Source organism: Lutjanus erythropterus, chromosome 17 (genome assembly GCF_056507025.1).
Source record: "Lutjanus erythropterus isolate fLutEry1 chromosome 17, fLutEry1.hap2, whole genome shotgun sequence".
NCBI classification, from domain to species: Eukaryota; Metazoa; Chordata; class Actinopteri; order Lutjaniformes; family Lutjanidae; genus Lutjanus; species Lutjanus erythropterus.
Genome location: NC_139333.1, coordinates 25308436 through 25324443, shown reverse-complemented (window position 1 = coordinate 25324443; position 16008 = coordinate 25308436). Strand labels below are relative to the sequence as shown.

The window sequence follows — 16008 nt, the reverse complement described above, 5'->3', positions numbered from 1 at the left end:
CATATGAGGAATAAGGTGTAGCCTGTGTTCACATCGTAAACTGATCACTATTGACCACTTGGTCAGCAGCCGCCTCTGTGTCCTGCTTTTAAGTCCAGGGCCTCATGTTTGAGCTGCTGGTGAAATATGACAGTTTGACAGGTGACTGACGCAGGTAAAGGGGCTCTTGCGTTGTGTGACTTCAGACAGTCTGCCTCCTGTGTTGATGCAGCAGCTTAGCGTTAGCAGCGGCAGCAGCTCCTCACTGAAAGAGCAGAGAGGAAGGCGCGAGAGTAGCGGTCAAGTTGATTGTAAGCATAAACATATGCAGAGCATTTTTCCCAGAATTCTGCCTCAATGCAGGATTCATGGTCCTGAAGTCTCCCAGGAGTTTTCCACTAACCACCCACCGCAGGCAGAGTTACTCCAACAGCAGCTAAATTGGGCCATTCATCCAAGAGGAAGCACAAAAATGTCTTTGTTCATCCAGCGTGATTGCAGTGTTTGGTTCAGTTTTACGTGGATTTCAGAAACTCCCCCCTGCTTGAATTTGTAAAGTCAGAGCTCCCCTTATTGGAAAATAGATGTGATTATGTAATCGGAGGGTCACCCAGATGGATGAACCTGTGGTTTCCAGTCCCGCTGCGGGCTCATTAGTTAAAGTAACAGTGATTTATCAAATCGGTCTCGTGGATTCGTGTGCTGTGTTTATTGCTACCGACTTACGTAACAGTGCACATAAGAGCTCTGCAACTCGGCTGTTAACGCAAGTGCATTTTTATGGTTAAAGGAAAAATTCACCACTTTTCATGTGGATGTCCAATCAGTGTTGATGGTAAAAAGATAGTTGATTGCGGAGTCAGATTCCCAGGATGTTTTTGGTTGGTGAAGCGCCACGAGCACAGCAAAATAAACCCTAAAACCCTGGCAAACTGACTTCAGATCAAAACATACACACACGGATATGGCTGACATTACACGCATATCCAACTAAACACACAAAATATGATGTGCCTGTGCTTTCTACCTGCCAGTACCAGTTTTATTGCCCATTGGGCTCGTTTTGGGCTCGTTTAGACCTGCCATTGGGCTGGTTTTGTCACTAATACCTGGCAAAGTGGTAGACAGGTGGCTCAGGTGGTGGAGCATGTGCGCCATGTGCTGGGGCTGTGGGTCCTCTGCAGCGGTCGTGGGTGCGGCTCCTGCCTGCAGCCCTTCAAATACAGCCTTAATGTGAGGATTTGCTGCTTTTGTTTGTCATTTATGACATTAAATGAAGAGTCTTTGGGGTTTTGTCTGTTGTTGGACAAAAAAAAATGTTTTGAAGATGTCACATTTCCCTACGGAAATTATCTAACATGACATGGACACGAATGAATGAGCTGAAATGAAACGCCACTTCAGTCTGATTATCATGCTCTGTACTGAAATGACATAGTTGTTAAGATGTTGAAGGATCAAAGACAGAGCTGCACACGCTCAGACACCTTGATATCAGAATCACGTACACAGGGAGCCGGACAGTCTGGTTTCTTCTGTTTCATAAAAATGCCCCGAATGTGATCAAAATCAGGATAAGCTCATGTGCGTGTAAACGTTCTCCTAATCGTGTGATTTTCTCTGCAGACCCGTAAGCTGACCAAGGCAGAGCGACAGCGTTTCAGCGAGGAGGTGGAGATGCTGAAGTGCCTGCAGCACCCGAACATCGTCCGCTTCCACGACTCCTGGAAATCAACGGTGAAGGGCCACAAGTGCATCATCCTGGTGACCGAACTCATGACCTCAGGCACGCTCAAAACGTGAGTCCTTTCCATTCAATCCCCCCCTAAAACTGCAGCTATTTACATTTACTTTTAAAAGATAGAAAACATGCTCGAAAGCTGTTAATTTTTCGTTCTGTCTTTTTGTAAGAAGGTCTTACAGTTCTCAAATGGCGGATATCCTTTTTCCAAATAAAACTCTTCACATCTTCCATAGAAAAGAGCAGATTTGTGTGATGTTTGACAGCTTGTCTTTTGCTTTTAAAGCTGTGATAAAAAGTGCAGAATGAGGACAAAAGAATAACTCCACTTTGGATACAGTGCTCTGGGAGAGAACACAGGAAACTATCTCACTTTTAAACTTCCTCTCGGCTGCCAAAATAAGAGATTCATTATTTTGTGTCACTTTCTCTTCCTCCAGTATTTTGATTCGTTTAGAGTGGGGTGTTTAGTCTTGTCGTCTTTTGTTTTAGGTACTTGAAGAGGTTCAAGGAGATGAAGCTGAAGCTGCTGCAGCGTTGGAGTCGTCAGATCCTCAAAGGGCTTCACTTCCTGCACACACGGACTCCTCCCATCATCCACCGGGACCTCAAGTGTGACAACATCTTCATCACCGGCCCCACCGGCTCCGTCAAAATAGGAGATCTGGGACTGGCTACGCTCAAAAGTGCCTCTTTTGCTAAAAGTGTCATTGGTGAGTGTAAATTTGGTCCAGATCAGACTGTTTGCTTAACTCTAACAGTTTATAACTAAAAAATGGGCTAAAATGTGCAAAATGCCACCGATCTTGAAATGTAGAGGAGCCTTTGTTTAAATTCTTAAAGGCTTCTTCTTTCGCCTAAGAGTCCTCCTGTTTCTCCTGCCTGGATCTTTCTTTCTCTCGCCTGCACACAAGCAGCCATGGATGCCTCTATTTAAATTCCTGCCCTCATTTTTAAATACCACATCATTACTAAAATGGCTTTTAATTTCAGTGGAAACTCGCCCCTCCCATCGTGAGTACGTGCAGGGAGTGTCAGCCATGAGAAGCAGCATACAGACTTGTTGATACTTGATTGTTGTTGTGACACTTTGATTGTTGTAGATTTTAATTCAACAGGTCCAAATCAAACATTGTATGTTTAATTCAGACTTAAACTGAGAAAACCCAAATGTAAAATGCAGAGCTCTGTTGCACAATTAAAAACTAATCTCAGTTTTGTAAATCCAAGTTTGGTCAGGTAAACCAAAATTAAACAGTTTAATGTGGAGATGACTGCCAACCCATATTACAATGAATAAATAAAAAATAAATTTGAGTGCTGTAGGATCTAGCAAGTATAACAGAGGGCGCAAAACCATTTGGCAGCTCTATACCTTAACAAAACATTACATGGCTAGCTACCTAGAAAGCAAAAAACAAAACAAAAGTTATAATATTCGCTAGCTAGCTAAAAAGTGAACAAAACGGTACATTGCTTGCTAGCTACCGAAAAAGTATTTTTAAAATGTTATATTGATTGCTACCAAGCTAAAAAGTTAACTAAATGTTATATTGTTTGCTAGCAAGCTAAAAAGTGTATTTTAAAAAAGTTCTACTGATTGCTAGCTAGCTAAAAAGTTAGTTACCCTTCTCATGATCATTCTGGAGAAAAGCTCTAATTCCTCCTCTTTTGAGAAAAACAACATTTTAGCTGCTAAAGAGTCAGATATTTCCCAAAACAGAGCTAAAAGGAAAGTGAAAGTGAATTCTAAATGGATGCTGCGTGTGTAAACAAGCCACTGTTTGCTAACATATTTGCTATTTCAAATTATAAGGCGATAACAGAGTATGCCAATTTTGGGTCTACAGCTTGTTGTGCTGTATGTGGCCAAATTATTAATGCATGCAGGTTGAAGGTGTTTGAGGTTCAGGGTTTCATGCGTGCATTGTGTCGGGCAAACAATTTTCCTCAGAAAGAATAGAGTAGAATAACTGTTGTTTGACCTTTGCTTCTGTCCTCTGAACCCGAACAGGAACACCAGAGTTCATGGCCCCGGAGATGTATGAGGAGAAGTACGACGAAGCGGTGGACGTCTACGCCTTTGGAATGTGCATCCTGGAGATGGCCACCTCTGAGTACCCGTACTCTGAGTGCCAAAACGCCGCCCAGATCTACCGCAAAGTCACCAGTGTGAGTAGAGGAAGGAGGAGGACCTTGTATTTAATATAATTGTCAACATGTGTTGTCTTAACTCCATGTGCACGCTGGAATTAAACTGGGAGGAACCAGGATATCTTGTGTAAACGTCTGGATATCCTGAATCTCTGGAAAGAAGTGGGGCCCACATGGAATGAAAGCCGCATTTTGTCTATTAAAGGCTCAGTTTCGTCCATTACAAGCTCAGGGTGTAGAAACATACTATAACCTGCCTGCTTTTCTGTTGTTCGACCTGCAATCATGACGCAGATGTTTGCCTCACTGATTGATGGTGTATTTAGTGGTTCAAAGATCCTGTCTAACTGGTTCTGGCTATCGTGCTCACTGGAATATTCCCCTTTCCAGGAAATAGTGTTCGACTGGAAAAACTATTGATACTGATGTTTGCACATTTTCTGTCTGAGCTGCTTGTTAAGCCTTGCAGAAAACCATTTATCATAAGCGCAGACTTTATTTTGAACAATGAAACAGAACAGCAGAAACACAACAACAGAAGGAAAAAAAGGAGGAAATTGTGCAGGTGAGAGAAGAACCCTAAAGGCTTAGAGAAGGAATCTCACCTCAGTAAGCACTAAAAAAACATAAGATACTGTAAAAATGTCTGAACGTGGCAACTCTACACAAGTTTCTTTGCAAAATATAAAGCTTACACAGGCGGGTGGGTTAAGTAGCCCTCCAAATTATTTTGCAATACATGACATAAGAAGAAATTAAGCTAAATTTGTAGCTGATGCAAATGGATTTGGACATTTATTAGGACTCCAAGGACACTTGTGATAAGATCTGGATAACTGGGTTATTTCTAATGGAGAGAGAAGTGTTAGTTTTTTCAGATTTTTTAATAAAAAAAATATAATAAAATTTGACCTTTTTAAACATTTAAAGATGATGAAAAAATCATGTTGCATTACAATTTTCATTTTCACTGAAAAAAAATATTAAATTCATGACAATGTGGCCAGCAGACACGTAGGCCAGGGCACATCTGCAGCACCACAGCCCTGTTGTAATGTTGTTGTACCACATATTTTTCCTTTATCGAAAAAATTGCAGCTTCTGTAATTTGGACACACACGTGGAACTATTGCAATTTCGATAATATTTAGATTAATTGTGCATCTCTAGTGCAGAGAAATTAGTTATGTGACAAAAATAAATTGGTATTAGCAAAAAGTACTGGAAACAAAAAGGATGATGCTGTAGCGATTAATATAAATAAGGAACGGAGTGGTACCAGAATAGATCCCTGTGGGACGCCACATGTCAACAAACTGTTGTCAGTTATAAAATAAGCATGAATTACTGCTGCATAGTATGGTTCAAATGATCATTTACCTTTACAGTTTTAATTTTTACTGGAAAAAAATCTTTTTGTGATAATTGTGATAATGTTATATTTGTTGGGGTCTGTACCAAACAAACTTATTTAAGTTTTTTAGGCCAGGACGTCAATGCAGCACCACAATACTTCATTATGATGCTGTTTTCTAACACTTTTTTCTTGTTCAAATAATTGCAATTTGGTTGTGGTTCTGTGATTTGGATACTGTACTTTGCAATATTGCAGTTTCGATAATATTGTGATAATTGTGCAGCCCTGATTGGAGGATATCTGTCTAAAGATGGAGCTTGAATCCCAGCCCAGTACCCAGTTACAGGGCATAAACTGATGCTGGAATCAGATCATATCAGAAAGTTTTATACAGAAAAAAATGCTGGACGTCATGAGAAATAAAGACCAGAAGCAGTGTAGTGAGTTTTAAGACTTCAGGATTACAGCAGTGGCTTCAGGCCACCGTATTTCAAGCTGTCCCCGGGTGCCAAGCACAGCGAATGACGCCATGGTGGGCGAGAGGAGGCGATGGTAGAATTATGTGTTTTGGAAATTGTGTCTCACTCTTGACTCCACAAAGAGAGCTGTTTCTTTCCCGCGTGTCACATATGCAAAGCAAACAGTGTCTGACGGAGGCTGGAAAAGTGAGAAAGCGACAATGCCAACGAGTCAGAGTGGGTCTGGCTGCTCCACAAACAAGACAACATATTAATGTTCCGTGTGCAGTCGAAGAGGCTTAACCATGCAAAAAGATTTAATCAAAATCGTATTAGCCGGGCCTTTCATGATGACGTTTATGTGCAACACAGACGACATCTATGAATTTATTGGCATGGCAATTCAATTTTTCACAATGTTAAACGTTAACCCATGAACTTTATGTAATCTTTAACTTATATGACTGACGTGTATAAAGTGCGTGGCATGGAGTAAGAATTATAGCTTGACATATGAAGGACAGAACGTATACCGATGTTATAAAGTTCTTGGAAATATTATGCATGTGGGTGGTCACAGCTGTCTGCAGACTGTCCTTGGACTTCGTAATATCAATAAATGTCTATTTACTGTGAAAAAATGCCTTCTCATATACAGTACATGGCCAAAAGTATGTGGACACCCAAACATTACACCCAGATATGATTGTAGAGCATCTCGTTCTAAACCCATGAGCATTAATCTGCAGCTTTAACAGCCTGTGCTCCTCTGGAAAGATGATTTTGGAACGAGGCTGCAGAGATTCTAGCTAGGGATGCACCAATTTATCGGCTGAACATCGGTATCAGCCGATATTTGCCTTGTTGGCTGCAGTTGACAAATAAGATGACACTCACCGGTGTTTATCTGTTGTGTTGTGTTAATTTTGTGCTCATTGCGTGTTGTGTTTGTTATTTGTCCTTGGACTCGGGCAGCAGTGGCTAGCATTTACCCAGCTGCTGTTTCAAAGAAGAGGCCACTAGATGGACACAACCGGAGGAATAAACAACCACAAAAAACATAAGTCTCTGCACTGGTTATCGGCCAAATTAATATTTTAAACATGCATTGTATTGGCCCAGAAATTCACAAGTGGTGCATCCCTAGCTAGGGCTGCAACTAATGATTACTGTCCTTATTAATCGAGGCATTGTTTGAATTTTCTATCAATTTAAGTGTATGCTATATTTAGAGTATTTTCACCACCATTTTCTGTTATGTAAGCCAAATATTGCTCTCTCCAAAGCCACCAAACACCTTTGGCAAAAATAATGTTTGGATTTTACCTCGTAGAACGCAGGAGTTGCTGGTCTACCACTGCCTGAATTGATTAGTTTGTGTTATTGTGTGATTTCGGTAAATCTGAGCTAACCATTTAAAGCATCAGAGTCACAAAATAACACAAACAGATTAACTTATCGAGGCAGCGGCTGACCAGCAACTTCTGCTGTGGGTAACATGCTGACTATACCTCATTCGACCCCACATTAATTTAACCTGAACTATCCTGTTAAAATTAGCGTAATTAACAATGTTATGAAATGTGACGTCATTTTAAACAAAGTCGGTATGAGATCAGCATATTTTTCCAGATCTTATCTGGACGTCTGCCATCAAAGGAAAGGAGCAGAGTCTCAAATTAGATTTGGATTGAGGGAAAACGGATTTACCACAAAGGTGCCTGTAAGAACACCGAAGCAAACTGCTTCAACAAAGAGACCTCTGTGCTCTGCTTCAGATCATCTAAATCGCATTTCACGAGTAAGATATCAGCATTACAGCGACTGCAAAGAAGCTTTTTTTGTTGCTGAAATTATTATGTAACACACCAGTATTCATTTTCTAAAGAAAACAGAAGTCAAACACTTTCTGTTTAGAAACAAAAAAACTCTTTTCTCCTCTCTACAGTCTCACAGCTTTGTCTTTTGTCTCACTTAAAAAGGAAGCAGAAATATTTTGAGAAAATTGATGGTCATAACGAAAAAACACAGCAGTTTCTGTGTGACATGTCAGTCTTTATATGCGATAACAGCATTTATCACCCAGCCTTTCTTCTTGTAAACCTAATTATTTAACTATTTTGACCTAACATCAGCTGGTTGCTTGGGTATCTGCAGGCCAAACATCTTTTTGACCTCGACTCTTGGTGTTATTATCAATGTTTTTACAGGGCTGGGAGCTCTGCTGCAATCTGTGTACATTCTCATGATAACATTTAAAAAAAAACTCCCTCATTTCTTATTAGTGAGAAGTCCTGCAGGAATAATTTCTGTTTTGAGATAAACTTTGCAGAGATGCTCCAGCTGTCAGGAGTTAGACATCCCTTGAAGGATTGACATTTTGGTTTTTTTCCATTTTCGAGATCTCTCGGTCCTGTTCTCGTCTGTTGTTGACATGATCGCAGAGTCGAATGTCATGCAGGCTGGTGGCAGGTGTCACAAAGCAGAGGATTACCGTAACATGCAGCAGTGCAGGGGGGAGTGGCTGTTCCTGCTTTGATTGGGAGAACTGTGGGATAAATGTGCAAGAAAGAGATAACTGTCGATCTGTTGACTACTTATTCTGCTTAAATCACCCCCAGTGGTACTTGTTGATACGGTGTGAAGCCCCACAGATGAAGTCAAACTCTTCGCATTGTTTTCACAGGGAATTAAACCTGACAGTTTCTACAAAGTCAAAGTCCCAGAGCTCAAGGAGATCATTGAGGGCTGCATTCGTATGAACAACGATGAAAGGTAGAACTGAAACAACAGACAACAGACTGCATAAATAATGTGTATGTTGGTCTTTATGAGGTGCACTAATCCCTGTTGTATTAGCTTGTTTTGATGCTTTTTCTCACACCTTGCACTTTACTGTTATTTTTATCTTCTATTGTCATTAGTTTTATTTTATTCATTTAAATGTTTTATCAGTTGAAATAATTTTATTTAAACTTACTCTTTTTCAGCTTGTATGTTAAGCATTTGATGTATGACTTGTGCTATATAAATTAAGTTTGACTGAGCAACTGATTGACCTAGATTCTTGCTTGTAACTTAGATTTTGTGCAGGTAAAATGTTTGTTTTTTTCAGCACAAAATGCAGATTTCATTTTTATATCATCTAACAGAATATTCTCGACTAGCATCTACAGAGACCCAGAAAAGGAATAAAATATTACATAAGGGAAAAAAGAATAAATTATGGCTCTAGTGCAAGTAATAAAACTGACTTTAAAGGATGGATTTGCTGTTTTTCAATCTATACGGAATTAAAATATTGTTGTCTATCAGTTTTAGACACCTGCAGCTTCTGATTTGAGAAACCTGGGCCTCGGCTTTTCACTGAGTGATCAAAAAATGCAGAAATATTAGCTGTATAAGTTGCCCGAGTGTCTGAAGCAAACTGATTTTGTTCCTGTACTGCAGGTACACCATTCAGGACCTGCTGGATCACCCCTTCTTCCAGGAGAACACCGGCGTGCACGTGGAGCTGGCAGAGGAGGACGACATGGTGAAGCCGGGCCTGAAACTGTGGCTGCGCATGGACGACACCAAGAAGCTCCACGGGAAGTACAAGGACAACAACGCCATCGAGTTCCTCTTCGAGCTTTACAAAGACGTGCCTGAGGAGGTGGCTCAGGAGATGGTAGGCTGACACATGAAGACAGACAGCATGCTGCTGCGAGGTCAACCTTCAGTTAGTAGCAGCCATTAGTGAGGAAATTGAGTAATTGATCCCAGATCAACAGATAAGATGCCTTCAGCAAAACCCCACATGTTCTCTGCATACTGATCTTAATTTATGATGATAGCCTTTAATAGGTTTTCTAGGCTACACTGGCGGGACATGAAGTTGGTTGTGACTCTAACGAACGCAAAAAAGTACAAATTTTTCCTCATAAAAGGATGCTTTGAAGCTCAGTCAGGATTGGTGTGATGCCTTCTGTACTTCACGAAATATTCAGTGTTTTTTGGAAAAATTTCCTCATTTAAAATAATGCATGAAATGTTCAGAATTCACACATTTTTTCATGCATTTTTCTCATGCATCATTTAAACTTTTATGCAGGATCTTCCAAATGTTCGCTTTCATACATTTTAGATATTATTCAACTTTCATATCCCGTTAAAAGTGTCAAAATATGCAGCTTTCTTGATGCTTAGTTATAGTGGAAGTCAACCTATTCCCACTCATTCATACATTCACACAGAATCTCCATTCTAACTTTAAAACATTCAATTTAACTTTTTCATACTTTTTATACAATCACAAATTTAAGTTTCATGGTTTTCAAGGTTTTTATATTAGTGTGTGTTGGGCAGGGCTGCTGGGGGATAAAAGAAGAGCTTAAATTTGGGTAAGTCATCCCTTAAACTTGCTCTCGTTCCCACGATTTTTACTCCACGTACATAATGTATACATCAAGCAAAACCTAGAGAGCCAACCAGGTGCCACATTACCCGAGAGGACTGGAGTTGCTGTCTTTGGGGTGGAAGCAGGAGTATGAGAGGTGCACCTCAGATGAAACCTCTATGAGATGAACTCTGTGAACCAGGAGTCAAACAGCAGCATCACCATGGTAACCTTTGAATACAGCTGGGGAAACACAGCTGATATTGATTTGCTAATTAGTGCAGTTTGACAGGCACAAAGACGCACAGACGCACGCACACAGATCTGAGACATTTTTACTTTTTCAAGAATTATTGACGCCTTATCTACTAGTTAATACTCGAACCGTAAGATGTTCCACATCTTTCATACATTATGAGATTTATTCAGCTCCATTCATAGCAATTAGGCTTTCCCACTTTTCCAGCTCATCAAACCCTTTCAGCTGCTTCTCCATATGAATTGAAGCCAGCAAGTCAGTTTAGCATCGGCTTTTCAACAAACTTTAAAATGTTCCACATCTTTCACACATTATTGTGTAATTCCACTTTTAAATCCAGCAGTGCAGTTTAGCTCCCAGCCTTTTTTCAAGCAGTTTATTTTATCCCCCAGCTTACACTATATTTTGCATACTTCATTGCTTTCCCACTTTTCCAGCTATTCATACTCTTTTTAACTTTAATCTCCTCATTCATACTTTAGGTCAGAAATTCAATTTAAACCTTATAATCTTCTGTATCTTTTAAACATCGTGAATTTAATTCAACAAGCAGTGCAGTTCAGCATCAACTTCAACATCCAGCATTCACACCGCAGTTTCTTCAGAAATTGCCTTCTCTAGTTTAATGCATGTTCAAATAGTATATTCATATTATTGAAATGGCAATATGGATATGTGCAAATCCCAGCTGCAGAGCTTTGCAGTTTGTTGTTAAAGGAAAAATGTGTCAAAATAATTGTAATATGATGTTTTTTACCACATTGTGCAGCCCTCTTCTGTTCTGATGACTGAAATGGAGATTTCCCTTTGAGTTATCTGTCTTCTGACACTTGACCCCGGACAGTAAAAGCAGCCTCACTAATGCACCCTGGCATCATTATGTTTCTTTTACGGTTCTGTTATGACAGCAGACACTCTGAAGCGAGCTCCAGCCCGTAAAGAGAACGCCTTGCAGAGTGTGTCAAGGGCACAGCTCAACATTTAATCATCAGCGGTTCGAAATGTGAGAGCGTGTCTCAGGAAGCAGCCGAGGTCACGTCTTTAATAATATAATGGCCCTCTTGCTTGTTACGAAACAGGCCCTTATGTCCTCCAGAACCCCCTCCGTAGAGGTCACTTTTAATGAAAATGCACGCCACAATTCCTTACTTGTTTACCTCTTTGTGGTAGTTTTCATCAAGATCAAATTTGGTATCAGCAGGGGACATCTAGTCCGGCCGATCTGCTGTAATCTGACTATGTGTTGAGAGGCCGGTTCGGACTGAGTGTCCCACTCGGCTGGACTGGGTGTCACAAGAGGCCGCGCAAGACTCCAAACTGACAGAGAATGCAGACAATATGTGGTGGTTTTACAAAACAGATGTTTGCACAAAAGCTTTTGTCACATCAAAGGAACGACTGTCATTGTCTGCGCGATCAGGTCACGAAGTGCAACAGACCTGCGTAAAATGTTTACATATTGCAGCAGCACACCGTGAACCGTGACTTATACACATGTGTTCGTGTTGTGCCCTGACCATCTCTGTGTATTGTTACGCAGGTCGTGCTTGGGTTTGTGTGCGAGGCAGACTTCAAGCTCGTGGCCAAGGCCATACGGGACAGGGTGACCGCCATCAAGCGGCAGAGAGAGAAGCTGAGGCGGCAGGCCGAGGAGCGCAAGAAGAAGCAGGAGGCCATAGAAGAAGAACCAGAGCCTCAGCCTCTGTTACCTAAAGCCTGCGACGTCGTAGCGGCAGAGTCCCCCACCCCGGCCCTGACGCCTCCCACCCCCATCCTGTCCCCCGTCACCAGCTCTGTGGACTCTGGCGTCAGCTCCAACTACCCCGCAGAGCCCGAGGAGCCCGAGGCAGACCAGCACTTCCACATGCGCCACAACAGCCTGTCCTCTGCTAACTGTGAGCCTCCCAATATATCATCACACACCATGAAAAGTTTGTGGGCTTCATCTGTGGGTATTCTCATGTTTTCAAATGTTACTTCATACGCTCATTAAACATATTTCAAACCAGTTGGATAATATGAAAACAGTAGTGTTGTCAGTGACAATATCATCAGCTTTAAAACAAGGTTGTTTCTCTGACAGTACTTCTTGAAGCCTGATATAAAACACCAAACAAACCCAACAAAAAATAATAAATTAAACAGTTTTCCTTTTGCATTATTATTATGAGGTTATACAGTATGAAACATCTGCATACATTTTTACAATATCATGCATTTAAAGTCTGTTTTGAAAAACATTTAGATGCCAATAGTTTAAATTAAAAATAGTAAAGATACAGAAGTATTAACAGCAAAATGTGCTAAAATGATCTCATCATGCTCATTACTCATTATACAGGGTATTATGAATATCACATTCAATGAGCGATCATGAATTATTATTACTGATGCAGTCTCATGTAAGAAGCATTTTAATGTTGAAATTGGCTAAAGTGGTGAATATTTTATATCAAAACTTTATAAACTGAGGTTGGTTTAAAGGTCCAATGTGCAAGATTTGTGGAGAATTATTGTCAGAATATGACAGAAATGAAATCTAATATTCATCGGTATGTTTTAATTCAGTGTATAATCACCTGAAAATAAGAATTCTTGTGTTTTCGTTACCTTAGAATGAGCCATTTACACCACCGTGTTCATACAGTAGCCCAGGACAGTCAAAACAAACAGGCTTTATGAGGCCTTTCGTATTTCCCCTACTCGGTTGGAAGGGGAGGGTGAGGCAAAGTGGTTGTAACGTGCAAGCTCATGCTAGATGTCACTGAATCCCTAACACTGCTCTATTAAAGTGTTAAAAAAGTTACTCATTATGCAGGGTGTTATAAATAATACTTTAATCTATAATAATGCATCATAGTTTGTCGGTCCGTGTATGTTTTGAAAGAGCAATTTAATCAGAAAAGTTACTAGAAACTGTCAGAAAGATCTAATGAAGTAAATAAATACAATAATTCCGTCCTAACTGTTGAAGCAGGAAATAACATTAAATTTAAATACTCAAAGTACCATACAATTGTGCTTAAGTACAATAACTGAGTAAATGTACTGAAATCCACTGCATTTAATAACTTGCATCATGTTCGAGTCACATGTGCATCAGATGTATTAAATTTAAACTTTTGACTTCTCAGTTTGATTTATTATGTGTTCGGGCCAAGAACTCCGGAGACAAATGTTTTTCCGCTGCGTTAGTTGTACGACTGTACTGAACAGGAAGCTGTTCAGATCTCGGAGCACATGGGAGGCATACAGTGAAATGTGAAACCATGGATAACTAAATTATTCAGTGTCTGTAAGTCTCATGGTGCACACGTGCTGCGCTGTGGTTATTGATTATTTTTCAGTTTTTAACTAAAATAACAGCCCAAAAATCAGTTCGATCTCATCTAAATGCATCTGGCACGTCCTGTGCATCTCCAGAACAGTGCTAATCCACAGTGAAAACCTTTATTGTGCCTGTGTGTGTGTGTGTGTGTGTGTGTGCGTGTGGCATGTCTGCGTGGGGTCATTAGAGATGTGTGTGTATGTGTGTGTGTGTGTGTATGTGCAGTTTGTGTCAATTGGTCAGGCCACACAGTTGGTCACATGCTAATGGTTTATGTCCTTTGTTGAAACAGCTGACTGCGAGACGGACGGCTATCTGAGCTCCTCCGGGCTTCATGATCCGCTGGAGGCCGGCAGCTTCAACGTGCCCACGACACCTCCCACCGCACACACTGACACACTGACTGCAAACGGTTTATCCATCCCGGCCCTCCGCTTCCCCTCGGTGAGTGGCCTCGATAAACGGCTTGTTATCAAAGTGGAGCGCTCAGGGGGTCGGAGGCAAGAAAGATGACTTTTGAAGGACCTTCATCAACAATACTCAGACTATTTCAAACAACATATACTTGGAAAATGGAAAAAAACACTTTCTGTAAATCTGCTTTAAAAGGATAGTGCACCCCAAAATCAAAAATGCATGTTTTTCCTCTGGCCTGCAGTGCTGTTTATCCATCTAGATAGTTTTGATTCTCACCAAGTTGATGACTCACCAAGTTTTGGAGATATCAGCTGTAGGTAGTAGGTCTCCTCCTCTGAGGAAAATGAAAGTATGTACAAACTGTCATGCCTGTCCACCCAGTAGTTTAAGTAACATTTAATAATTAAGTCTGGACCAAAGTTGTGGACCGACAGAGCTACATTGCCAATTTTTATCAAAGCAAAGAGCGAAAATTAGGAATTTTATGGTTGAAAATGAAACATTTTCTTCCAACGTAACTCGTTTGAAGTGAATCAAATACTTCTGCAGTCAAAATTCAGAGTGTGGAAAAAGTTTCCTGCCTGATATCTTGTACTAAAGCTTCAAAAGAAAAAGTAATCAATGGAAGTCTTTATTCCGTTTTACCTTACCACATCCCTCATTTCTATTCATAGAGTATTGCTGTATCCAACAACACAGAACATGGCAACTCCGGGCCCCAGAGTGGATTCAGCTCCCCCGTGGACAGGTAATGTTCCTCTGCTCTTTTTCTTTTTCCCTCCTTGCTCTCCTCTTTCTTTCTTTTTTTTTTAAACATCCAAGGAACAAAAGCGTTCAATAGTCCCTTCCTTATTTAACCTGAAAATCAATGTGAATCTAGTAGAAATGTCTGGTCTTCCCTCTGCAACTCCTCCTCCTCCTCCACATGTGCGGAGCTGAGACAACAAGCTCGAGGCAGTCGACAGGCTCCTCTGTGTTTTTATTGCAGCGAGGCAGAGTGGACCCTCGCAGGTTTCTGTGTGACTGGCTCTCAGATGTTGTGGAGGCCCTTTTTTTTCCATGTTGGTGGGATGTTAAAGAGAGAGCAGCATTATTATTTGCAGACAGTGCTGACAATGGATGATAGATTATTATTTGTGAATTGAGGGGTTGTCATCTGGACTCCATCATCTCCATATTGTCGCCCTGCACAACCTGAGATGTGGTGAAGGCTACAAATAATCACAGATGACAGGTGGGGGGGGGGACTCCAAGAAAAAAATAGATTCGCTGCTTTTCTTTATTTACTGTCACCGCAAACTGAATATCTTTGGGTTTTGGACTGCTGAAGATGTCACCCTGGGTTTAAAAAGATGCCATTTTTCACTACTTTGATCACATAGACTGCTGGGGGAGGGAAGTAATTTTAAAGTAAATTTACCATAAAAACTTGGATATTTTCTGAGATTTAAGTTGTACTTTTCGAAGAAAAAAAAAATAGAAATTCTCTAAGAAATTTACAGGAATATCAGCTGAAGAAAAAAAGAAAGATTTCCCCAAGATTAATGTTGGAAAGTTACAAGAAAAAAGTCAAAACTCTTGCTTGCACACTTGCTTTTTGTGCTTCTGCCATGGATAAGAAGGTTACGTACTTAAATGGTTTCTTTGTTGATCACGCGTCTGCCCCATGTCTTTTATTTTGAAAATTGACTGGATTTTCTCTGCTTTTTCTGTGTCTGACTTCCTGCCCGCTCAGTCTGCTCCGTGCAGCACGATGCAGCATCCGTAAACAATAGACACGTAAAAAACAGACGCGTATTTGAAGCGGGGCAGCGAGCAGCGATCAGCTGACATTGCGCAGCTATAACGTGACTCCAGCCATGCCTGGTGGCCATAATAGACCATCATAATCTCTTGTTTTTTTCTTGATTCATCAATCAATTGTTTAGTCTACTTTT

General features: G+C 40.7%; 1 protein-coding gene across 4 annotated transcripts in view; it reads left to right on the top strand.

Moving 5' to 3' along the window:
* The window catches only part of wnk4a (WNK lysine deficient protein kinase 4a), a 62204-nt gene that overhangs the window by 25758 nt on the left and 20438 nt on the right, over nt 1–16008 (top strand). For all 4 annotated transcript variants that reach the window (XM_084740374.1, XM_084740375.1, XM_084740373.1 and 1 more), the window contains exons 3-10: nt 1606–1778; nt 2213–2433; nt 3735–3892; nt 8376–8464; nt 9140–9359; nt 11867–12221; nt 13947–14098; nt 14746–14819. In XM_084740374.1, coding sequence (XP_084596500.1) covers nt 1606–1778; nt 2213–2433; nt 3735–3892; nt 8376–8464; nt 9140–9359; nt 11867–12221; nt 13947–14098; nt 14746–14819 — 1442 coding nt within the window. The remainder of the gene's footprint in view (nt 1–1605; nt 1779–2212; nt 2434–3734; nt 3893–8375; nt 8465–9139; nt 9360–11866; nt 12222–13946; nt 14099–14745; nt 14820–16008) is intronic.